Here is a 26,345-nt window from a genome sequence, read left to right as displayed (position 1 = left end):
AGACAGAGTCTCACTGTGTAGCCTGTCATGGCCTGTAATTCACTATCTAGACCAGGCTAAGTCTTGAACTCCTTGATCTGCCTGCCTCTGCCTCCTGAGTGCTGGGATTAAGGCTTTCAACACCACGCCTTTTCAGCATCAGGCTTTTAAAGACAACTCTCTTGGATATAAAGTTAGTAAGAAGAGAGCATATGAAACAAACTAAAATGATTTCCTTTGACTTGAAATTCATTTTTAAAATCTCTAAACTTCAGATGGGTCCTTTTTGAGTGACAGCTGAGGGAACATTCTTAAAGGAACTTTTTAATTCCCGCAGATAAGGGCTCTAGTCCTAGTACCTGTAATTATGTAGAGGACGAGGAGGGGTAAAGCCCAAAGTTTGGGTTGGATAGCTGATGTCAGAGAACATTTGAAAGGTTCTCTGGTTGCATAAGTGGCCTCAGCTGTATATTTCTGTCAGCTCCCCAGGAAACACATTCTAAAGGCTTACTGCATGTGAATGAGACAGTCACATTTACTTTTGCAGATGACACCGGAAGTGGTTAATTCCTTTGGTTTGTCCCCTGGAGCCATGGGGAGGGTTAGGCTGGGGTGAGGTGAGGGCCTAGTTGGGGGTTTGTGTGTGAAAGGTAGGAACCAAATCACTGCCTTGCGTCCTCTGAGAACATGTGGACTGACTGTTCTCCCTGCTGCACCCTCGTGAGATCACAGAATGAGTTCTCCCTGTTCTGCAAGGCTGAGGGGACTCCAGACTTAGAATCGAAGCCAGATTGGCCTGAGTTTCTTAGGAAAGTTTCAGGGAAGTGATTATCTTGGCATCTTCTACCAAAGCCTGAGTGGTATATGGGTGGTGAGGTGCCAGATGGGGGGCTTAGGCATGAAGCAAGCATGAATGCTGCCTGAGGAAGGGGCTGTGAGGTGGGCTGAAGGGCTGATTTGTTTCCATGTACTCCCCTACTGTCCCCTCCTGGTGTGGCCCCGGGACTGAGATGGGAAGAAAGGTCTGGAGCACCAGCCAGGCACCACTGCCACGGCCACAGCACTGTCCGGAGGCTGTCTCTAGGTCATCGTGAATATAGAGAAACCAGGTCTTCTGAGCAGATTCCAAAACCGTTTAGACTGCTGATGTGTGCTTACAAAATTAAAGTACTTTTAATAATCTGGAGCTAGTGAACAGTTTTCAATATGTTGATGATTAAGATAGATCCCTACCTTATATTAAATCATATATTAAAAATGTGTGTGCATGCATGCATGTGCATGTGTGTGCACGCGCGCGTGCGCGTGTGCCATAGTGTATGTGTGGAGATCAGAGGTTGGCTGTCAGGAGGTAGTTATCTCCTTCCACCTTATTGAAGCAGGGCCTGTTTTGTTTCTGTATCTTTACCCACTGAGTGGCCCCACCAGCCTTGGTGTTTAAACTGTAGACTACACACCTTATTTTAGTTGTCAGACATGAATAGTATCAATCTGAGTATGCATATGTATTTTAAATTTGCACCATGGCAACTCTTATAAAGGAAAACATTTAATTGGGGCTGGCTTACAGTTTCAGAAGTTTAGTCCATTATTGTCATGGTGAGAAGCATGGTGGCACACAGGCAGACATGGTGCTGGAGAAGGAGCTGAGGGTTCTACATCTTGATTTGCAGGCAGTAGCAGGAGACTGTGCCACACTGGGTGTAGCTTGAGATTATGAGCCCTCAAAGCCTGCCTGCACAGTGACACACTTCCTGAAACAAGGACATACCTACCTACTCTGACAAGGCCACCCTTCTAATAGTGCCACTCCCTATGACCAAGCATTCAAACACATGGGTCTGTGGGAGCCATTCCTATTCAAAACAACAAAGTCCACCTTTTAATGAAGTACACATATCTCAGGTTAGTGTTGTCAAAGATTAGAGATCACTTGAAATTAATGGACACTGAATGACACATCTTTCTTATTACATTAGTTACTTTTCTATTACCATGACAAAACACCATGACCAAAGTGACTTACAAGAAAAAGCATTTAATTGGGCTTACAATTTAAAAGGGTTAGACTATCATGCAGGGATCATAGCAGCAGAAGGCAGGTGGTGGTGCTGGAGCAGTAGCTGAGAGCTCACATCTTGATCCACAAACAGGAGGTGGAGGGAGATAACAGGGAATAGCATAATCCTTTTGAAACCTCAAAGCCTGTCCTCTCCAACAAGGCCATACCGCCTCATCCTTCCCAAACAGTTGCCTTGGTCATGGTATTTTATCATAGCAACAGAAAAGTAGCAAAAACAGAGTCAGTGATAATGGAGCAAAGGCATGGTAGGTGGCAAGACTGACCGAGAACTCACATCTTGATCTTCAAGTAGGAGGTAGAGAGAGTGAGAAGCACACAGTAGCACTGAGCTGCTTGAAACCTCAAGCTCACCTGTCCCTAGTGACACATTACCTCCAGCAAGGCCACCTCCTAATCCTTCCCAAACAGTCCCACCAACTGGGGACCAAGTATTCAAACATTAGCCAATGGGGGCCATTCTCATTCAAACCACCACACTTACAATAATTATGCAATTTAAGAGTTAAGTGTCTGAAAGGAATTTTGTTAAGTCTTATTTTAAATGACATATCACTAAGGATGATAATGCACCCCTCAAGAGTCATAGTCTAACAAAAACTCCAGTACCAGATATGAGAAATTATATTCCTTTGATATATATCAAATATCCCTTTGAGTTGGTCAAGGGAATTCAAGTGATCATCAAAACAATATAGGCTATTGCCACTGGCCTTGATTCTCTCCCAGAATTTGAATGTAAGTCCCTATTCCTGATGATACCACAAGCTTTAGATACAGGACATGGAGGAACTGAGCTGGAAGCTTCTCCCTGGACTAGCTTTCATAGTACCAGAAGAAGTTGCCCTGCAGAATTGCCAAGGAAAAAGGGTAACCAGTAGTCCTATCCAGATGTGACACCTTTGAACCACAACCATGATCAGATCAGTAAGATATTTCCAAAGGTACAATAGTAGCACTTAAGATTTTGTGTGTGTGTGTGTGTGTGTGTGTGTGTGTGTGTGTGTGTGTGTGTTTCAGTTTATAACTCCATCATTAAAAGAAGGAATCAGAATTCAGTGAAGCAGAGGCCATGCAGGACATGCTTACCAGCTTGTTGTTCCTTATGGCTTGGTCAGCCTGCTTTCTTATACAACTCGGGACCACTTTGCCCAGGGGTGGTACCACAGTAGGATGGCCCCACTAACATCAATCATTAATCAAGAAAATGCTTCATAGGCTTGCCCACAGGCCAATCTTGTGGTGGCATTTTCTTAACTTAGGTTCTCTCTTCCCAAATGACTAGCTTGTGTCAAGCTGACTATCCAGAGCAATTGGTCGTTTGTCAACTTGACACACAAACATTACTATTCAATGATAGCCTTTTGTGTTTATCCCCAAGATCTCATATTAGTATCAATACCTCAGTGGATGTGGAAAGTTGATGTGGAGTGGGGTGGTGGAGGCAGGGCAAAGGAGCCTGTGGGTCAGCACTTACATCTTGGAGGTAACCAAACTGTCTTAATTAGATTTAAGGCCTACTCAACAGGAGGTAAGTCATGCCTGGTACTGTAAATCCAGCCAACTACCCATGGCTGTTGAGGCCCTAGAACCCAGAGGAGGATCTACTACTGCCATTTCCCTAAACCAATTGTCTTAGTGAGAGTTTCTATGGCTGTGAAGAGACACCATGACCACAGCAACTCTTAAAAAGGAAAACATTTAATTGGGTGGCTTACTTACAGTTCAGAGGTTCAGTCCATAATCATCATGGTGAGACATGGCGGCATACAGGCAGACATGGTGCTGGAGAAGGAGCTGAGGGTCCTACAACTTACAAGCAACAGGAAGTGGCCTAGAACACTGGGCAGTATCTTGAGCAAAAGAGACCTCAAAGCCCACCTCCATAGTGACGCACTTCCTCCAACAAGGCCAAACTTACTCCAAAAAAGCCACACCTCCTAATAGTGCCACTCCCTATGAGCTTATAGGGGTCAATTATATTCAAACTACCACACGGGTATAATACTTAACTGCATTCTACATACTCATTCTTACATCCACAGTTAAGTAGAGACCTCATCCCTCATTAAACAAGCTGCTTCTTGCAGGAATTTCCGTTACAGAAAGCCACGACTGGTCAAAATGCAGAGGACCACTGACCATGGGTTGCCCAGCCCTAATAGCCGTAACACAAACTCTACACCTCAAGCTCAGGGAACACTGCAGAGGGGATGGAGAGGGAACAGCCAGAGGGTTGGGACATCTGCTGTGAGATGATGTTGTCTAGGCATGGTAGGGAAGTTGCACACATAAACTCTCAACAATGGCTGCTTGAACAAGGATATCACCAGTTGACACCACAAGGTGGATGGGAGAAATCCCACCTCTAGATGGAGAACTACAGGCAATTTATGACTTCTGAGAGAGAAGCATCAGTCTTCTCCAGGGATGACTGATACCTAATTGGTTATCCATTACCAAGTGGCCAGCCAGGAAAACACATATTGAACAACACTAAATGGATTCAGCAGGTTATATATACTTACTTATATATATATATATATATATATATGAAATATATATATGAAACAATAAAAAGCCATGAATTTGAGTGTGAGCAGAGGGTAGAGTATGGGAGGGGCTTGGAGGGAGGAAATGATGTAAATACAGTACACATATATAAAATTTAATAAGTTACAGTTTTGGTAAAGTTTGAATATCTGTGATACACACAGTACAGCAATTAGTCTGAAAAAGTTAATGTTTTCCAGAGATGACAGTTTCTAGAAAAGACTTAAAGACTTAATAACGAGATTAAAAATATTGAAAGAAACCTTAAACCCATGTGAATCAAACGATGTTTTAAAAATGGAAAGAAAAAAGGCAGAAACTGGAGATATGGCTCTGTGGTTAAGAGTACTAATGTTCTTCCAAAGGACCTGGGTTAAACTCCCAGAACCCACACAGGCTCACAAACATCTGCAATTCCAGTTCTCCCGGCTGCTGGATCCCTTTTCTGGCCTCCTTGGGCACTGCTAACACATGGTGTACAGAGATACATGGAGGTGAAACAACCATAAACATAACATTTGGAATTTTTTTTTTCCAAGACAGGGTTCCTCTGTGTAGCTTTGGAGCCTCTCCTGGAGCTCACTCTGTAGACCAAGCTGGCCTCCAACTCAGAGAGAGCCACCGCCTCTGCCTCCTGAGTGCTGGGACTAAAGGCGTGCACCACCATCCCCTGAAAATTTGAAAAATTTTAATAGGCAGTCATTTGCAACTACTAGAACACTATAATTGGTTTAACTTGCCGTTTGAGATTTTGGCACAACAGAGAAACTGAGTAGTGTACAGGGATGGTTCTTACTGTTTGTAAGAAACATTTCAATATGTTCAGTTTAGATTCCCTTTATATTATTGGTTGTCTTACAATTCTCTGCTGTGGTACACAGCTCAGCTCCTAGCAGAGCTTACTACTATACATTAATCATTAGGAATGGAGAAAAAATTATCAGCATGTCAATTTTATTTTTTCAATAAAACCTGAGCTATACATTTAAACCTTACTCAAAAGACTGGCATTGGACCTGGTATATTTTTCTTTTTATTACAGTATCTTTTTTACATTAAAATAAACATTTTGGGGTTGGGGATTTATCTCAGTGGTAGAGCGCTTGCCTAGCAAGCGCAAGGCCCTGGGTTTGGTCCTCAGCTCCAGAAAAAAGAAAAAAAAAAATTAAAACTTAGGTATGTTAGTATGTTTTGTATTGCTGTACTAGAATACCTGAGACTGAGATCAATTTATAAAGAGGTTTGTAGTTATAGTTGGTTTATATATTCTACATCTGTGAGGGCCTTCAGAAAGCCCATGGCGGAAGGCTGAGGGGAACAGAGAGCAGAACCTGCCTTTAAAACTCATTTTTGAGCCGGGCAGTGGTGGCGCACGCCTTTAATCCCAGCACTCAGGAGGCAGAGGCAGTTGGATCTTTGTGAGTTCAAGGCCAGCCTGGTCTACAGAGCGAGATCCAGGAAAGGTGCAAAAACAAAAACAAAATACTCATTTTTGAGGGCTGGCTGTATGCATGCCTTTAATGCCAAGCACTTGGGAAGCAGAGGCAGGTGGGTCTCTGTGAACTTGAGGCTACCCAGGTTTATACAGAAAATTCCTAGCCAATCAGGGTAACATAGTGAGACCCTGTCTCAAAAAAAAAAAAAAGAAATTCAATGTGAGCAAACAAGACTTTCATGTACCTTCGCCATCCTCTTTTGTAAACCGGGGATTTGTACCACAAAAAGGAAACAGCTGTCCTGCATTCCTATTCCCTACCATCTTGCCTCTAAACCTTAAACTAGCCTCCCAAGGATATGAATGAGTGTATCAGCTGTTCGGCAGCCAGTGACCTGGGGATCCAGACAGTTACTTCCTCTCAAGGAGCTTAGCTTTAGAGTGAGGACACTATTGCAGACAAACAACAGAGTTCATTTTGTAGACAGGCAGGACAGGAAGGTACGACATTGGAGCATCACTAAGAGAGTCACAGGAGGTGGCTCAGGGCACTGCAGAAGGAAAGGACACTCTGAGAAGAGGGTAAGTGCAAAGACATGCAGAGGCAGAACAAACAGGTAGGGCAGCCGAATGCCTGGAGTAGGAAGGAAAGAGATGACTTGTGGTAGAATATTATTTTAAGGCATGTTACTTGTTTATGCTGCATTTGTTTAACTCTGTGAAGCTGTGTTACTGTGCCTGTCTAAAACACCTGATGGTCTAATAAAGAGCTGAACAGCTAATAGTGAGGCAGGAGAAAGGACAGGCGGGGCTGGCAGTCAGAAAGAATAAATAGAAGGAGAAGTCTGGGAGGAGAGAAAGAAGGAACGAGAGAGGAAGGAGGAGGACTCCAGGGGCCAGTCACCCAGCTACCCAGCAATCCATGGAGTAAGAGTAAGATTTACAGAAGTAAGAGAACGGGAAAAGTCCAGAGGCAAAAGGTAGATGGAATAATTTGAGGAAAGATGGCAAGCAGCAAGCCAAGCTAAGGCTGGGCATTTATAATTAAGTCTCCATGTGTGATTTATTTGGGAGCTGGGTGGTGGGCCCCTCAAAAGAGCCAAAACAAACAATGACCTGGGAAGGAAGCGACTTCATACGATGAGCAAGTAGGCACACATTGAAAGGAGCAGACTATAGGCGTTTCATATACTACTTAACTCTTAAGATTATGGTGCTGTAATTACACCCATCCAAAGGTTGAGCATCAGAGGCTCAACACTTCAGGTCACAAGGATCAAACCTAGGCAGTGTTCAGAAAGCACACGATGAGCCTCAGAATGGAGGATGGGGTATGATGGAGAGAAACTGAGATAATACTTGAAGAATCTAAGTCAACTTTTCCTAAATTCACCATTTATAACCCCACCTTGCATAGCTTTTGCCATACCCAAGAACCAATTTTAATATTTCTTTCTATCAGCTCATCTTTTAAAACAAGATTTGGGGCTGGAGAGATGGCTCAGCTGTTAAGATCACTGGCTGCTCTTCCAGAGGTCCTGAGTTTAATTCCCAGCAACCACATGGTGGCCCACAACCATCTGTAATGAGATCTGACATGCAGGCAGAACACTGTATACATAATAAATAAATAAATCTTTAAAAAAAAAACCCCACGATTTGAAGAGAAACTAAAGGATATTATCAAAATGTCCTAAGAGGTATAAAAATTAGAATGGGTAAGGGCTCCAAAGACAAAAAACTGGATTCAGAGTTAGAGCATAAAGACGACCTGGCATGCCAAAGAGCAGACAGATACTGGGAGCAGCAAGAAAAGTTACTGAGAATATCTCAGAAATATGACAGGCTCCCACAAGGAAGCAGCAGCCAGGGTGGAGGGTCTGAGGAGGTCACAGGGCTAATGGATGAGGGCTAATGGATGAGGAAAGATGGCAGTTCAGGAATTGAAGAATAAGAGTGGGTGGATGGGGAGACTGGGACTGGGCTCAAGTTATGTTAGAAGTTAAAATGAATGAAAGATGGAGAAAGATGCTCTTTATTTACACTTGATCTTAGCCAAAAGGCTCAGAAGAGGCGCTGCTTAGAAAGTTATGGGGAGGGGCTAGAGATGTGGTTCAGTGGGCCGAGTGCTTGCCTAGTGCACCCAAAGTCCCAGGTTCAATACTCAACACCCTATAAACTGAGCATATGCCTTTAGTAACCATCACTGGGGAGGCAGAGGAGGTGGAGACAGGAGTATCCCAAGTTCAAGGTCATCCTCAGCTACACAAGCTGAGTTACAGGACACCCTCTCTTGTGTCTCATGAGAGATTTCCAGAGGCTGAGGAAGGACTGCGTTATGGGACAGCAGACATTCACCTCAGCACTGCTGTTTCCTCTCAAAAGAGCCTGTCAGCCTCAAACCATAAACATCCACTCTCCTATTTCTTGCAGAGCCTGCAACACTACTTTAACCAAAGGATGATAAAAGAACAGGCTAGTTGGACCTGGGTTATTAATACCATTTCCTCTTCCTCAACAGTAGCTAGTAAGAAAACTTAGCACATTGCAGTGGTTCAATATCCAATCACGTGGTGATACAGTGTTAGCATTTGAACAGCACAATCATATTATTGTAGATAGTTGAGAAAAAAAAGTAGAGGCCAGTCTCTTGAAACACTGTTTTTGTTTTGTTGTGGTTTCTAGTTTTTCACTGAGTCTCCACTACAGGACAGGTTGATTTCAAACTTACAACCCTCCAGCCTCTGTATATTATAAGATGTAATGTTTTAAGACGATCCCAGATTATAAACCATTTCTCAGTGACCATGAGGCCACTACGATGGGTCAAACATGTTCCTCTGAAAAGCAACTTTAGAAGTGGTGGTCAAAAGAGCCTCAGGTAATCCAGTAGTTCCCACCCTCTGACATCTGCACCCTTGTGTTTCATCCCCTCATCCTTTAAGTATGTAAGAGACCCATGACTTGCCTACTTCTAACCAAGAGTTAAAAAAATAGGATTGGCGAATCCTTCATCTTACTAGCAGTCTCTGGTTTTCCTTCAAAGAACTTCAAAGAGCAAGTGGCCATGCTGTGACCTGCTTAAGGAGAGTGCACACAGCAAGAGTCGGCAAGCAGCCATCTGTCCACCAGCCAGCCCAAACCAAATGAAGCTCCCAGCTCTCTGGTGCAAGGAAAAGAATTCTGCCAGTAACTGTAGCATGGAAGCAGATTCTCCCTTGGTCAAGCCTCCCGATGACATCACAGCCCTGAATACTGCCTGGACTATAACTTTTGAGCCCCAGAGTAGAGCACCCATCACTCTGTGTTTCAATTCTTGAACCACGGACAATGGGATTAATAATAAATATGTGGTGTTTCAGGATGCTAAATTTATGGTAATTTATTATATAGCATTGACAATACAGAAATCTTAATATGTAAAAAGGAAAAAAAAAGGAGAAAAGTAATATTGAGTTACTGGCTACATGGAGTATTTATTAATGAAGGTCTAAAGGTCAGTCTTCAATGCTCATTTCCATGATTTTTAGAGTCAATAATTCATCATGATTATTGCCACCTTTGACGCTGGGGAACTGGACATACGGAGACAGTGATGTGCTACTAAGACAACATAATTCCCGGGAAGTCTCAAGCCTCTCAGCATCACTATCACCTTCAATGATATGCACAGAGGTTTCCTGATCAGATAGACTTGGATTGTTTTCATCACAGGTCGAGGCTTCAAGATCTGTCTCATCACTGACCTGCTGAATTATAACACCATCTGAATACTTGGATTTATGGTCGGGTATTAAAAATTCCCCCGGTAAAGAGAACATCTTGGTTTTATCCTTTGGCACAGACGACAACATGTCCAGAGCCTCCTGGAATTGCTGGCGTTCTTGCTCAATTACTGTATCCTCACTTGTGAGTTTAGTTTGTTTTGAAATCAGAGCCTTTGGAAAATCAAGTTGACTCAACTTTCTGAAATCTTTTTGCTTTGCTGGCTCTTCCGCAGTTATGCAGCCTAAGTCAACCATCAGGCTATGCAGCAGGCAGCGCATTTTCCCCTAGGGTTAAGGAAAGAAACATGCAGTCAGGAGGATCATTGCATAGTCAGGTTCAGTCTGCAGTGCTGCTAGTCTCCGAGCATTAACACTTTCACGGTCCCTGCGCCCCTTCCCCTCACAAAAAGCACACAGGGAAAGCACCTGTTTTAAATGCATTCTTTTAGACGATACAAAAACATTAAATTCTAAAGAAAGACAAACCTCTTCCAGATGATGTTTATTTTGTCTTATATGTCGCTCAAACAGTTGTTCTAAAAACCTACAAATGATAAAGAAAAACATCAATATCTTAAAATCAGATAATCCATTCAATGTAAAATAGGTACATAATATCAAAACTGACAAAGGCTGGAGAGTGGTTTCCAGATGCATCATTTTCTCTGTGAAGCTGGAGACTAATCCTTCCTGTTCTGTCTACTTCTCTAACCTGGAAGGCAGCCTGGCTTCAGTTATGCATTTAGACACCAGTGTATCTGAAGAATTGTGTACTATTTATACTTCTGTGAGTGTTTTAGGTGAGGCACAGTAATCACTGCAAAGCTCTCTCTCCATAAGACACACAGACACCATTAAGTTATATAATAGACACTAGTGTATCTGAAGAATTGTGTACTATTTATGTTTCTGTGAGTGTTTTAGGTGAGGTACAGTACTCACTGCAAAGCTCTCTCTCTGTAAGACATACAGACACCAAAAGCTTCCTACGCCCCTTCACCAAACCCTAGAGAAAATGCTCCCACAATCTGGTTCACCTTGGCTCCTTAAGTATACACTCCATTGATGATAAGCCTACAAAACAACCTGCAAGTGAATGCCAGGTATTTATGCTAGACATACAATCTGCCCCCACCCACCTGCAACACGATCTATTATGTAGCCCTTGCTGGCCTGGAACTCTAAGCAGACCAGGCTGACCTGGAATTCAGAGATCTGCCTCCTTGCTGAGATTAAAGGTGTGTGTCACCAATCCTGGTTCACAGAAACAGTTTTACCTCTTCCTGCCAAAGCCAGGGTATGAAGGCTCTGTGAAAACCATGTTAAGGGTGAGAAATTACATCTCTAGGATGAGCTTCCTAAGGTCACAAGGCCCTCAGAGAATTCAACACAGAAGTGACTAGTCTCAGAGAGTGTATTCTTTCTACACCAGGCCCAGAATCACACCAACCTATCCACAGGTTTCCTGAAAAAATTAATTTTCTTGGTCACTCAAGTTACCATTATTCATGCTCTTCAGTGAGATGACCTACCCTCAGAGCAGGAGGTCTGGATTATTCTGTCATTTTTAAAAGACCAAGAAACTTGTACCCTACTCTTTATAGCTACTGTACACATTCTGGAATATGTGCACCTTGGCATTTTTCTATGCCTATGTAGGTGGAATAAATAATACATATTATTCAGGAACACACACACACACACACACACACACACTTTCTGATTAACTAGATGCACTTTGAGCATCTTTCAGTCTGAAAATGCCCATCTCGCACCTTCTAGTTTCTTTCTTAGGCTAGTTCTATGTTTAGTTTTATGAACCAAAGTTAAATTTTAAGAGGAAAATATAAACATTTAAGGAAAAATGTAAATGCTATGTAAAACTTTTTGGTAAAAAACACAAAAGTTACCATTTTAGCCATCTAAAATGTATAGTCCAGTAGTGTTCAACATATATGCTCTCCAAAAGGTCTTGCCTTAAAACTGTGAAACTCCAGGCAATTCTTGAAATTATTAGTTTTGCATGTGTATGTGAGTGTGCATGCCTGTGTGTGTAGTCAAGGTCAAGGAAAGCATCAGTGCCTAACAGTCTCTGCCTATTCCTCTGTGGCAGGCTTCTCCTGAACTGAATGAAGCTCCTCTTTTTAGAAAACCTCAGTAACCAACCAGTCTCTGCCTCCCCCTGACCCCCCAGCCCCTCACAGCCCTGGGGTAACAGCCCTGCATGAGACTCACTTGGCTCATTAGGTGGATGCTGAGACCTGAACTTGGGTCCTCTCGATTGTACAGCCAGTGCTCTTAACTCCCGAACCATCTCTCCAGCCCCCATTAAACATGTTTTTTCAAATGAAAGGAGATATGACAGGATTGGCACACGCTCACTGCTGAACTTTTTATTCCAATAACCAAAGTGTCTTTCTTCATACAAAGTCAAGCCTGATGTAGGGACAGACCCAGCCTGCAATGTCCCAGCCTGCAATGTCTGCAGTTGGAGCTCAGGACTGAGAAAGTGGGTGGAGTCTGCTGTGCAGTCCGATGCTCAGGTACCCGTAGTGGAGCCTAACGCTCTGTGGATTTTAGACACAGCAGTGTTTGAGCTGCGCTCAGCACGCAGCTTCCGTAAGCAATGCAACAGCTAACCTGCTTTTGTAAACTCTCCAGTTCACATGAAGTGCACAAACAGAGATTTTCCTTTGTCTTTATGACATATATTGTAGTAAAAAATGGTTGTGAGCTGGTAAGACGGCTCACCAGGTGAAGGTACTTGCCGCCAAGCCTGATGATGAGAGTTGAATTTCCAGGACCCACACGGTGGAAAGAGAACTGACTCCTACAGGTTGTCTTTTGACCTTTACAGCATGCTGTGGCATGTGACCACACCCACACCCACACCCACACCCACACCCACACACACACACACACACACACACACACACACACAAATGTAATAAAATTTGAAAGCTTGTTTTTGATTCCCATAAGAGTTTCTGACAGCAAAGTGGAATTACTGAGGCTTTCCAAAAAGGTAGCAAAAATTCAATTCATTATACAGTCTGATTTAACCAAGATATAACAATATTTAAATGAAAACAATCTCTATTGTTTTCTGTGGAGTGTAAATGAAACAGTCTTTATAGTTCACTATCAATTATAAAAATATAATCACAAAAAAGCAACATAACTTTTTTTTTTTCCGAGACAGGGTTTCTCTGTGTAGCTTTGCGCCTTTCCTGGAACTCACTCTGTAGACCAGGCTGGCCTCAAACTCACTGAGATCCGCCTGGCTCTGTCTCCCAAGTGCTGGGATTAAAGGTGTGCACCACCACCGCCAGGCACAATATAACTTTTTATATCCTAATAAGTAACAAAAATTCTGTGTGGAAAAACATTGAATGCACATCAACTCCCAAACACATTAAAAAAAAAAAATCTCTAACCTGTTGGTAAATAAACCAAGTTTCAAAATTTCATCTGTCACATTTTCCATGAAATTCAGGTACAGCAGCTCTTCTTCACTGCAGAGGAACACAGAGCATCAGAACCATCACACGGCATGAGAGGCCAGGGAGGCACACCCAGCTCTACCATACAGGGATGCTACCCATGAGTATGGGGAATATTATAAAACAAATCTGTTATGCTCAAAAAGGAAAATAATAAAAGTGAGAAAATATCACCCGATGGAGTAAAATTTCATCTTTGTGGAACATTCAAAACAGCAAAAAGACCAAGAGGGTACCACCCAGGGAAGCAGGGGTGGAACGTTTATTGAGTTCTGCTTAGCATCTTGTGTTCAAGTTGAGAAATTTACTGAGCAGAAAGATTGTTTTTTTCTCAAAATCCTTATAAAAGAGAAAAGAGTTTCTAGAAGGCAAATTTATGGATGAAAAAATGTAGTAGTAATTTTTTAACTGGACACATTTCTTATTATACTACCTCATGTCTAAATTTTAGTACCTATTATAAGAAAGTTAGGATACTATTGTAATTGATTCTAGTTAGCTGAAACTCATGAATTAATGGAAAATGGCAAGTAGCTACTCAATTGATGAATAAAAAAATCCAGGGAGAGGGTTGTATAAACCAGCATGTTTTAAAACCAATCCTCAGGAACTTGCTTAAGAACAAGCAAATTAAACTATAAAATAGATTATTTTCCTGAAAAATATAACCATGAAAACCAATGGTGACAAAGTCTGTAAAGAAGAGATGCAGTCACAGACTCCCAGGAGGCCCCTGAGCTCCAAATCACCTCCCGTAGGTTTCTTTACTAGTTTCATTGATAAAAATAATCAAGAATCTGACACACTAGTTATTAGAAATTATTAGTAAATATCATTAACTTTGGGACACATTTCCACTAAAGATACGATGCCCAACAATTTGTCCATCAGCATGGATTAAATGACTGATACTCCAAAGCTGGGTGTAGAAAGATGAGTTCCAATCTTAATTTATCTTCGGGTTTCCCTGAGTCTTTATTCTGTTTACACTAAAGTAGGAAGAGGTCAAAATGATCTTACTCAGAGTAGCTTTTGCTGTCTGAAGAAAGCTGTGTGGAGAGCTCACAGAGTGTCCTAGAAAAAGAGAAAGGTAAAATATTTTAACAACAAAGGTTGACATACAAATAATCCATGATTGATAGTCTACATTAGTAATTATATGCTTTGGAATTTCTAAGTGTTTTCCTATCTGTGATTTAATTCTGTGGGAGTGTGCATGCATGTGTGTGTGCACATGTGCTCTACGTGCTGTTTGGGTAATGAGTTTCAAGGACAGGGAGTTAGTACTCAACCTACTGTGGTCTTAGAAATCCAGATCTCCCTAGTAAAGACCTGAGGGGGAAGCTGGGCCCTGAAGGGTCTGTGCATCATCCTCTTCCTGTCTGCTCCAAACCATGTCCTCATTCTTCCCTTGTGAATATTCTTCTCCTTTCAGTTCATAGCCTGAATTTCCTACACTGGAAATGCAGTTGAGAGCCGAAACTGGCTGGTCCCCATTTTTGCTAGGAGTGATGTCACAGTAACTAAGCATGGGTGCAGTGTTTAAAGAGCATCTCAAACCGCAGGGCAGACCAAACACTGGCATGTGGGAATGTTCCACAATATAATTTTTTGGCTTTTGAAAATGTTATTAGTATAATTGTTGTGTGAATGTGTGTGAGTGTGTGCGTGTGTGTGTGTGTGTGTGTGTGTGTGTGTGTGTGTGTGTGTGTAGTCAGTTCTCTCCTACTTCTGTCATGGGCTCTGGGGATCAAACTGTTTACCGGGCTTGCTCGGAAAGCTCTTTCACTTGATGAACCAGATTGTCGTCTCCAAGTCACACAAGCGATCGAATGGTAAGGTTCAGAACTACTGGTGTCATAGACACTGGTTAATATCATTGCCAGAGTTGGCCTTGAGGATAATCCTTTCTAATATGAGGAGAGAGAGCAACCTCTGCAAACTAGCATCCCTTTCCCCTTTCTCAGCACATTAGCAAGACTCATTCCAACTTTTACTGAGCACTTTTATAAAATTTCCTTAGGAAGACTAACAGTGCCACAGAATTGTATACTACTAAAACATATTAGCACATGTAATTAAAATAGTCCGTGAGGGTAAACTGAGTGTCTATTACATAGGAAAGCAAACGGCAGGGTTTCACTCTGAGACCTAGGCTGGCCTCAGCCTTGTAGTGATCCTCCTGTCCCAGCCCCTCAAGTACGGAAGGTGTCACTCACGTTTCAGAGGACCGCTGCAGAGTCCCATCTTGAATCCCGACCCATTCTAAGTTTTCTTCTTGTGAGGGCAAAGGAGATATTTGGTCTTCAGCATCATTTGTCATGTAATTAGGTACCTGGAAATGGAACAAAAAGAATACATTTTATTTTGTTTCAAAAGTATGCTGTGAAAGAAATAAAACAACAAATATTAATAAAAAAATACATAAAAGTACCCGATATATTAAAACAAAAACAGAATCATCTCTCCAATCAGCATTTTCCCCATGGTAATGAGAAACATTTAAATGGCATTAGAAAATCATAAACAACAGACTGGGGAGGAGTCTGCATGTGTGATCCCAGCTCTGAAAGACTGAAGCAGGAGGGTCACAATTCACAGGTCACAGGTCACCTGGGGACCTGGGAAGAGAGACTCATCTTACCATGAGCAGTCCACAGCCACACTACCTTTCAAATTTAAATTTTATTTTATTTGAGACAAGGTCTCACTATTTAGCTCTGAATGTCCTGGAACTTGCTAATGTAGGCCAAGCTTGTCAAACTCACTGAGATCACCTGCTCCTGTCTTCCAAGTGCTGGGATTAAAGGCTTGGCTAGCCACACCACCCTTGGCTAGCCACACCACCCTGAAAGTGCCCCATCTTGTCTGATCCTGGAAGCTAAACAGAGTTGGTCTGGTTACTACTTGGATGGAAGACATCACCCCTTACACATATACATGTGAATACCCACATCAAAAAAACAAAAAGGGTAAGAACAGAAACCCATGAAAATGATACAAATGTTCAGATTTTATGTAAATTTGAGAAAAATTTCATTAATTACATTATTAAAAATTCAAAAGCACATCTGTTTCAAACACTCAGTGTCACACATGAAGCAGCTGTAGTAGCAATGGCATCTGAGGCAATATTAACAAACAAAACAATGGCACATTACTTAGAACAGATTCTTCCTACGTGTCACAAACCTGGCAATATTTTATTTGCATTAATCTTTACAAAGTTCTATTTTTTTTTTTTTTTTTTTTGTGTGTGTGTGTGTGTTTGAACAGGTCTTCTGTAGCTGAGGCTGGCCTTGAAACCTCTTTGTACCCAAGGATGGCCTGGCACTGTGGATCATCTTGCCTCTCCCTTCTAAGTACTAGAAATACAATCATGGACCTCTGGGGCTGAAGAAATGGCTCCATGGTTAAGAGGACCCAGGTTTGGTTCCCAGTGCCCACATGACTACTTGTAATTGTCCTTGATTCTTGTCCAGCAGATCCAGCACCCTCTCCTGACCCCTTTGGGCACCAGCCATGCACATGGTACACATAGATGTAGGTGGCACACAGAGGCAGAGGTGGGTCAACCTGGTCTATATACTGAGTTCCAGGACAGCCAGGGCTACTTAGACATATATTGTCTCAAAACAAAACAAACAGAACCTAAACAAACAAACAACAATAACAACAACAAAATAAAGAAAAAGGAAGAAAGGAACAAGCAGGCAGGCACACTACACCAAGTCCATGCAGTACTATTGGCTTTGTTTATGCTAGGCAAGTATTCCACCAAATAAGTTATATCCCCAGCCCTACAAAGCTGATCTATGTAAAGTGCTTTACAGTTTTAAAAGGGTGGTTAAACTGTAGATCTACTGTAGTTAATAGTTCACTAGCTTTCTCAAGTCCAAGACTACTGTGAGGATCCATCATTTTCTTGAAGGGCTATGAATGAACATTTTGATTGCAATGTAATAAATTGGGATTCTTAAGTTTCATTTATCACTATAAGTAATATGAAGATGAGAATGATGTGTGTATGATGTTTGTGTGAGTGCAGGCATGAGCATACTCCAGTGCACATGTAGAGGTCAGAAGACAACTTCTGGGAGTCAGTTTTCTCCTTGCAGAGTGGATTCCAGGGAACTCGGGTCATCACTCTTCTGTGCTAAGTGCTTTTACCTGGGGAGCAGTCTCGCCTGCCCTGCATTAGTTTACTTAGTTATCTGCAGGCCTAATTCTTCTCATTAAAAATTCAAGGTAAAAATAGGCATCACTTATCAAGCCTTTCCCAGGCTAGGAACTATGCCTACTTTGCCTTCTCCCAAGGACTCTGCAGGTTAGTTGGTCTTTTAGGAAGACACTTGGCTCTCAGAGGCTATTTTCTCCATGAACTTTAAGTGGTGCTCCTGTCAAGAAGCTTTCAGTGGCTGAGTTGTAAACCCATAACTTCCTACCCTTTTTCAGAAGAGAAAAAAGAAGTTGAGTGTGATTATACTTTATTTTTGTATTCCTGAGTCTGTGCTTGACATTTAAATATGCAAACCATGTTTATGATTAATAAATTTAAGTTAGGACATAAATATATGATTGAAATGACTCAAATTAAATGACTTTGCTAAATATTAAAAAAACAAACAATGTAATAAAGTTCATAAAAGTAAAGGCAAATGTAAGAGAATGGTATCTACTGATACCATCTTGCAGGCCAGAGGACGACATTAGATCTCATTATATAGATGGTTGCAAGCCACCATGTGGTTGCTGGGAATTGAACTCAGGACCTCTGAAAGAGCAGCCAGTGCTCTTAACTGCTGAGCCCTTTCTCCAACCCCCTCTACTGATTCTTTTATGATATTATGATTTATAATATAGTCACTGACAATTCTTTAAAATACACAGGCATTCCAAGTTCAAACTTCTATATAGCTTTGACAGCACCTTTAGTAACTTGCCTGTTTTTCTGTGTGTGCAGGGGGTGGGGGTGGGGTGGTAGTGAATCCAGCCTTGCAAACGCTAGGCAATTTCTCTACCACCACATCATAGTCCAGTCCTTGGTTGTTTTGAGACACAGTATTGCTAGATAGCTTAGGCTAGACTTGAATTGGCTGTGTAGTCCAGGATGGCCTCCTACTCCTGATCCTCCTACCAAGTGTTGCGATTATAGGCAAATGCCACCATACCTGCTTCTCAGAATCTGTATTTTTGTGAGTTCAAGGCCAGCCTGGACTACCAAGTGAGTTCCAGGAAAGGCGCAAAGCTACACAGAGAAACCCTGTCTCGAAAAACCAAAAAAAAAAAAAGAAAGAAAGAAAATGTCATTAATACATTTTATTCATCCACCTGTTCAGCCAGCCAACCAGTGAACTGCTTAGGTGCTAATAACAAATGACTCCCTAGATTTAGTAGAAGTCTGGCCATTTATCTGGCCATTCTGAGAGCACATTTGACACCTGCAAACAGGCAAACCTTCCCATGTTGACTACATTCTGTTTAACTAGTGTCTCCCAGGGATTAACTACTCTTGATAGTCCAAACAGCTGTCTGCATTCTGCACAAGTCAGAGCACCTGCGACTCAAAAGGAACGCCATAGAAAGAGCTCATGGTTAGTACCTGGGTTAAGTTCACTTCTGAGTTCTTTGTCTCCACTGTCGCAGACTCCGAATTAAAGCTACAACATTTACAAAGAAATGATTGTTACTCCTTTATAAACACAGGGACAAGCTTTACTATCAAGAGATAGGCATAGTATAGTTCAAAGACATTCACCTATTTACTTTTATGAAAATATGTAATTTCTAATTATATGTATCTGGAAATAGACATTATTTAGTTTACATATGCTTTCTTTTCCTTGCTTGAAAAATAGATTCCAGTTAAATATACAATGGGCAAAGAGAAATGAGACTATCCTTATAACATTTATAAAGATATGGTAATTTTTTCATTTCTTTCTTTTTTTCCTGATTGAACTTGTTCTTGGACAGTTTAGAGTTATCCCGTTTGCTCTCTCCGCCCACCCTCTCCTAGCTCCTCCCACTCATTATTGTTTGCTCTGCCCACCCTCTCCTAGTTCCTCCCACTCATTATTGTTTGCTCCGCCCACCCTCTCCTAGCTTCTCCCACTCATTATTGTTTGCTCTGCCCACCCTCTCCTAGTTCCTCCCACTCATTATTGTTTGCTCCGCCCACCCTCTCCTAGCTCCTCCCACTCATTATTGTTTGCTCTGCCCACCCTCTCCTAGTTCCTCCCACTCATTATTGTTTGCTCCGCCCACCCTCTCCTAGCTTCTCCCACTCATTATTGTTTGCTCTGCCCACCCTCTCCTAGTTCCTCCCACTCATTATTGTTTGCTCCGCCCACCCTCTCCTAGCTCCTCCCACTCATTATTGTGCCTTTCTGATGTTCATGAAAAATATGGAAGGCACTCCCAATTTCTGTGTCATCCTTACACAGGAGCCACGCCAAGCTTCAGTCTCATTTCAATTTTAGTATCTATGTTGTCAAATCCAGCAATGATTTCTGCATTTCTCCTCCAGCTGATGATTTCTATTACAGATCCAATTCATTTTTTAAATTAAACATATGCAGGTTCATTTGCTATCACTGCACCTCTTATCTATACTCACAAAAGCAGGCTTATAGTGTTTGATTTTTGAATAACTAAAATCTAATACAAAATAAATTACAATCACTTGGCAAAGTTACTGAATATCAGGAACCATCCACTACAGGAGACAGAAATCAAATCAGGGCAAATCCTAACGTCCAGATGTTCTCTCAACTGTCTAAGTCACGCCCACAGCTGTTACTATACAGGGTGTGAACACGTGCCAGGAAGAGACACAGGGAACTGGATAAATGTTTATTTCCCCTTCTGGGCCTCACTGTTTACCATTGTTAACATGATTCTATATTTACACCAGTGCTATCTGATAACGTATCTTAAGACTTCACTGATAACAACATTTAAAAACACACAAAAGTTTGAGAACTATGTTTACGGCAATAACTCATGTAGCATTCATTTGTAGGAACTTAACAAATCTAATAGCTATTTTTTCTATAATTACTATGCTGCTTCTAAAGATGCACTGGAAAGTCCTATCAATTCATTCCAAGGAAACGGCTCTGCCAGATCTCAAGGCTGGCATATAAAGTGCACAACACAGCAAGAAATACTGCCTCTTAATCATTTCCCCGGACCTGCTGGCCTTGCTCTCGGCTGTGGATGTGCCGTACAAACCTGCTCAGTTCCGTTTGGGTTTCAGCTTCCATCCGCTCATCTGGAAACTCCTTTCTTCTTCGGGCAGGTGTGTAATAGCGGTACTGTGATAGAAAGGACTTTGCTTCTGTCTTTAAAGTGCGTGGAGTGAATGGCAACTGCTTGTTCGAAAAGAGGTCAGAGTGCTTTTCCAAAAGATCTCCACTGGGGGTCTTGGAAATGACTAGGTGGAACCGGTGGGCACTTGGGAAGGCACTCCGAGGTCTCCTGTCACAGCCATGACCAGAGTATGGGCTCCTGGGTGCAGATCCTACATAAGCCATGCTGGGTGGAGAGGTGCTGGGATGCTTCTGGGTGCCATTCAGGAGAATTTTATTCAGCGCAGGCTGACTTAGATGTAGTCCATCTGAAGAAGGGATGAATGACTTCGAAAATGATGGGTATCTTGTCACTTCTTCTATTAACATATCCTGGCCTTGTGGTTCCCCTGCGGGCTAAGAACATTTAAGCCGTTACACTGCAAACTCACGTAACTGGGGAACCGCAGATGAACTGAAACCTGTACCTTGGCTCCAACTTCAGTGTGGGAGTGCAGTTATCACTTTTCCCCCCGGTGAGGGGGCTGGACCCAGGGCCTTGAGCTGCTAAGCAAGTGTTCTACCACTGAGCTACATTCCCAGTCTGCCCTCATTTCCTAGAAGGGAGGCTCAGGGCCACAGATTCAAGCTGACTCTGAGCCTCTGCTCTTTACTATCCCATATATTATCTGTTTTAAAAGTTCATCTAAAAACCTATCTAATTTTAGATTTTGTTTGTACACAAGGAAACTTAAATTGATTTTAATTCCTTCCTTGATAATGTACAGGTCAGCTAACTTCCAAACTGATGTATCTAAACAAGGAAGCTACATAACTACTTCCTAAAAGGTCCAGACACATAATTTCCTTTTCAACCTTTCTTTCCCAAAATAAAAGACAAACTAAAGTGAGTATTCTGCATTCAATTGTGAGGACTTGGGTTATAACTTCTGTACATTAGCTTTAAAAAAAGCTTCCAAACTGGGCTCATACTACAAATGATGCACAAATAGCTTGGCTCTTTGAAAAGACATTTCTGAATCTTACAGAGCTGTTAATTAATAACCATAAGAATTATTTATACCCAGAGGAATGGTGTAAGCTAAGCCAAGGGTAAGGAGAAATGCATAATGCATTAGATGACCTGATAAGTCTTACCAGTGCGATGTTTTACTAAAATGAAATACCAAAGAGAACCTTTAAGGACTGAAATACAGAGCTGGGGGCCAATGAGACAGCTGAGTAGATAAAGGTGATTGCTGCCAAGCCTAAAACCTGAGTTTGATCCCTGGATCTCACATGGTGGAAGGAGGGAACCAATTCCCATAATTCTCTCTCTCTGCAAAGTTCATGTCAAGAACACCCACCCAATTTACAACCACAGAACAACTGAATCGTCCCTCTCTTTCAGGGATAACAGCAGAGAAATGGTGGCCCAAGCTCTTAACCGCAGCAGCTAGGAGGGAAGCACTTGGAAGGGTCCTCAAAGCTGACATCACCTGGGGTGGGGGGTGGGGGGGAGGAAAGCAGCGGGAAAGCCAGGCAGTGAAGACCCAAGGTTCTCAAACAGGAGCTCATGTGTCTGCAGAAACTGCTAAGACACTAAGAGGCCGAAGCCAGCACTGTTAATTCTAACTATCTTTTCCGTGAAAATATTTTATAATTATCGTAAGTAACTGTTAACCATAAAATCCACCCAATTATTAAAATATACTACCCAAACTAATAATTTAAGATAACTTGGATGTATCTAAAGTATTAATTATTGAAGATTATTAAAAATGTAGGCAAACTAGAAATTATTACTATACATAAAAAACGTATAAAAGCATAAATGAATTACCATGGAGGCAAGCAAGTTATAGAATTACAGATACTAAAGGGAAAATAGACATATTAAAATGTGTTTGTTTTATTTTACTTTATTATAAATGATTTGTAAAGTACATTAAAATGTATAATTTAAAAATTTCGACAAAGTCTTTTATCTCAAAATTGTTACTTTATATTCAAAATGTTAGCAATTATTGAAGAATTATTAAACAATTTTAATAATCATAAAAATATAGGGGCTGGACAGATGGCCCGGAGGTTAAGAACATTTGTTATTCGTGCAAAAAACCTGTGTTGGCTCCTAGGACCCACATAGAGGTTCAAAACTGCCTATAACTCAAGTTCTGGGGGATCTGATGTCTTCTTTTGGCCTCTGAGGGCACATGGCATGCATGTGGTGGTATAACATACATGCAGGCACTCACACATACATATACAATGGAATAAATACTGAAAAAAGAAGAAATGTACCTGTGAGTGCAGCATGGGTGGAGAGATTCACAGGTGGTATTATGGTGCACGGTGCAGAGCAGATCTACTCTAAAGGAGGAAGCGGCCCTCCTGGCCTGTGTCTTTAGAACAGCGCAGGGCCCCCCACAACATGACTCCCAGATCTTTCTCCTGAAAGAAATGCTTCTATCCAACTGTCTCCTGAATATATTCAATGTTCCCAAGGCACTGTGATTTGAACATGCCAGAAAAGTAAAACTCCGGCCTCTTACCAACGTTACTGCAGAAGAAAACCCGCACGTTCTCCTACTCTTACCAGGAACCTGGGAATCTCTTCCACTCTGCCTTGCTCTTCCTATCATCAAACCAAACGCCAAGTCCTAGCAATGCTGCTTTCTAATAAGCCTCCCGTCCGTGTATTCCTGGTGCTCCTTAGGATGCCCTGGGTCAGCTCTTAATCTGTCTTTCCCAGATTACTGCAGCCATCTGTAGTCTGCTGCTCACTGCAGCCGGTGGAGTCTTTACAAAGGGCATGACGTCACTGTCTAACTAAAAACCGCTCTATAGCTCCTCCAGACTTCTCAAGGAGGAAACAGTCCAGTCGCCAGAATGGCTCCAATCCCTGAGTCCTTCTCATTGCCTACTGACAAAGCACATCTCCATGTGTACTGAGAGACCACGGGTGAAAGGACAACAGCCTGTGCTGGTAAGCCACAGGGAAGCTCTTCTGCCAAGCAGCCTTGCCTGCCTTTCCTCGCCTCTCTTTTCTCTCCTTTCTTTCCCTCCCTCCCTCCCATCTCCCTTTCTTTTTTTTCCCTCAAACTATACCATGGTTGCCAGGGCTTGAACTAATACTTGAGAGCATGGATATTCTCAGAGGCTACTCTCCAACTGTGCGGCTTGCCCATCTTGAACCCTGGCACTCAGTAGAGACTGCAGGCCTTAGGAAACCTTACTCCCCATACAAGCTTGCAACAGAAATTTTATATCATTTAGAACTCTGCAAAATTTATTACTAACTAAGATTTTCCCCCATATATAAATTACACAGTGATAAAAGGTATGGGAGAGGGAAAACTATGGATTTTTAAAAAAATATCAATTAATTGAAGCTAACTAGATACTAATTCTAACACACTCAAAAAAATTATGAGACAGTGTATGAAATCATAGCATGGTATTTGGTGATACTAAACAATTATTAATTTTTAAGCATAATAATGGTGTATTTTTTGAGAAAGGGTCTCATTATGTTGCCTAGTGGCCTTCAGCATATGTTGCCCGTTCTAATGTGCCACTAACTGGAACTAAAGGCATGGGCTACTATGCCTGGCTATATCATGACCATGGTTTAAAGATATATGCTGAAATGTTTATGGGTAAAAAAATACAGAATCTCGTAATCACAGTGAAAAACTCTGAGCTGGAGGTAATGACTGAGGTTAGAGATGAAAGACCACTGGAATGAACTTATCACCACCGCATTGGGTGACAGAGCCATGTGGGTTCACTACAGTACTGAAGTTCTCAAAAGTGATAATTTTAGTGTTGAATTCCATGGAAATAAAAGAGCAGCTGTTCTAGAAAAATGAAATTATGAAATGTGCAGATCAACGCATCCATCACGCAGAGAAGCTTGTTCTTGCAAGAGATGGTAATTAACCCAGAGACCCCCAATTGGACACTGTGCAGGAGGTGAGAGCACTCGTCCTCAATGGAATGTGTTTATCAGCCACCCACCCCCGTCAAGGCTCAGGGGCTATGTGGAAAGGAGGTGAAAAGATGGTAAGGTCTGGAGGTGGTGGATGACTCCAGAGAAACAGCGTGTTCAGACACAACAGGGCTGGTATATGTAGATGTGATATTTTATTTGTATTAAAATGTTATTTGTATGTTAATAAATAAAGTTGCCTGGGGGTCAGAGCTATTAGCAAGCCATAGGAAAGCAGGGCAGTGGTGGTGTACTCCTGTAATCCCAGCACTTGGTAGGCAGAGCTGGGTAAGTCTCTGTGTGTTCAGGGATACAGCCATTATTGGATACACATGCCTTTAATCAATACCAATCATGGAAAACCTGGAGGCCTATACAGACAGGCCGTGAGGAGGCGGTCATGTGGTTGGGTTTACAACCAATGAGAAGGCCGAACAGGAACTCTATATAAAGACTTTAACAGAGGGGTAGCTCTGGTTCAGAGAGGTAGGACCACTGCAGGAGGAAGGGTAAGGTTTTAGCTCTTAGCTCTGACCTCTTGGCTTTCTTCTTTGCATTGGTTCTGTGTTTCTTATTTAATAAGAAGGTTGGTTACATCTACAAATGGTGTCCAATGTGGTGGCAAGAGTTTCCACCTAAAAACTGAGAAAAAAGATTCTAAAACGGAGCTAAAAACAGTTCCTAATTGTCTCTCAAATGAGCGGCAGCTACCGGTTTGAGCTACTGGTGGGTTCCTGGCCTGTGCGTTCAACCTGCCATATGGCGGGAATGAGGCCTCTGCAAGTGGCACATTAAGCTGCGTGGTGGATTTAGCCTTTGCTAGTACAAAACAAAAAAAAGAGGTTTTTGGGCTACACACTGCTTGGATAAAAGCATAGACCCACGATAGCTCCCAGAGCTGGTGGAAAATGTACTACAGCCATGTTGGGAAGCTGAGGTGGGCGGAGCCAGCAGCCACAGCTGCTGCAGTTTAAAGCAATAGATTCACAATAAGACAGATTCAGATGTAATAGTTTACAATGTGTGTAAAATATACGTAGGCTTAAAAGAGACAAAAAAGGTGATATATACAGTTATAGAAACAAATACATAGTTTCAAAAAATAAAGTCTTTAAAGAGACAGTAAAATTAATATAAAAATAAGCCACGTAAAGATGAATATTACACAGAGAATCTGGATTGTGTTGTCTTTGGGATTTTTAACTGCAGAAAAACATTTGATTGTAAAAGCTGTTGAGTTATGCCAAAATGTATATTTTAAAGATACCTTGACTTCAAAATTTGGATATAAGGATATGTTGCTTTGGAAAAGAGTCTCTGCTTTTGTTCCCACAGAAAGCCAAAGGCTATGGATTTGTTCCAGATTAAGATACATCAGGTTTGACCAGCCAAGACCCCCTGAAGGTCTCCGATGACACCATGGCCCAGATGATCCAACATCCAGAATGGTTTCAAGGCAACTGGCTCAGATGATACAGCCTCACGGACTACTCCATGATCCTAAAATTTTCTTTGTGTCCCCATAAGATACAGCACCCCCCTCTAGCAGGAAGTAGTAAGAGAAGCTACGCCCAAATTCCCAAATTATATGTAATTTTACTTTGTTAAGGTTAAAACCTTCCTTTTTGAAAAAAAAAGGGGGGGGGAGAAGTGCTGTGGGATGATCTGTATGTCAAATGTGTTGCTGATTAGTCAATAAATAAAACACTGATTGGCCATTGGCTAGGCAGGAAGTGTAGGTG

The 26,345-nt window shown here is 41.9% G+C and overlaps 1 protein-coding gene and 1 non-coding gene across 7 annotated transcripts in view; both read right to left on the bottom strand.

Annotated features, from left to right (window-relative positions):
* Positions 1-9,414: 9,414 nt before the first annotated feature.
* Spata7 (spermatogenesis associated 7) overlaps positions 9,415-26,345 on the bottom strand; it is a 34,917-nt gene continuing 17,986 nt past the window's right edge. For all 6 annotated transcript variants that reach the window (XM_052738715.1, XM_052738716.1, XM_052738718.1 and 3 more), the window contains 7 exons: positions 20,554-21,026; positions 18,920-18,977; positions 15,537-15,652; positions 14,338-14,391; positions 13,252-13,329; positions 10,301-10,358; positions 9,415-10,099 (listed from right to left, as the gene is read on the bottom strand). In XM_052738715.1, the coding sequence (XP_052594675.1) occupies positions 9,545-10,099; positions 10,301-10,358; positions 13,252-13,329; positions 14,338-14,391; positions 15,537-15,652; positions 18,920-18,977; positions 20,554-21,026 (1,392 nt within the window). In that variant the 3' untranslated portion in view covers positions 9,415-9,544. The remainder of the gene's footprint in view (positions 10,100-10,300; positions 10,359-13,251; positions 13,330-14,337; positions 14,392-15,536; positions 15,653-18,919; positions 18,978-20,553; positions 21,027-26,345) is intronic.
* Positions 19,719-19,823, bottom strand: LOC128111309 (U6 spliceosomal RNA). Its single transcript, XR_008218571.1, has one exon. It is a non-coding gene; the product is annotated as a U6 spliceosomal RNA (small nuclear RNA).

The sequence above is a fragment of the Peromyscus californicus genome, unplaced genomic scaffold (genome assembly GCF_007827085.1).
Source record: "Peromyscus californicus insignis strain IS unplaced genomic scaffold, ASM782708v3 Scaffold_15__1_contigs__length_86483966, whole genome shotgun sequence".
Classification (NCBI taxonomy): Eukaryota; Metazoa; Chordata; class Mammalia; order Rodentia; family Cricetidae; genus Peromyscus; species Peromyscus californicus.
The sequence above is the reverse complement of the archived record's forward strand: the minus strand, read 5'-3'. Positions and strand labels throughout refer to the sequence as shown.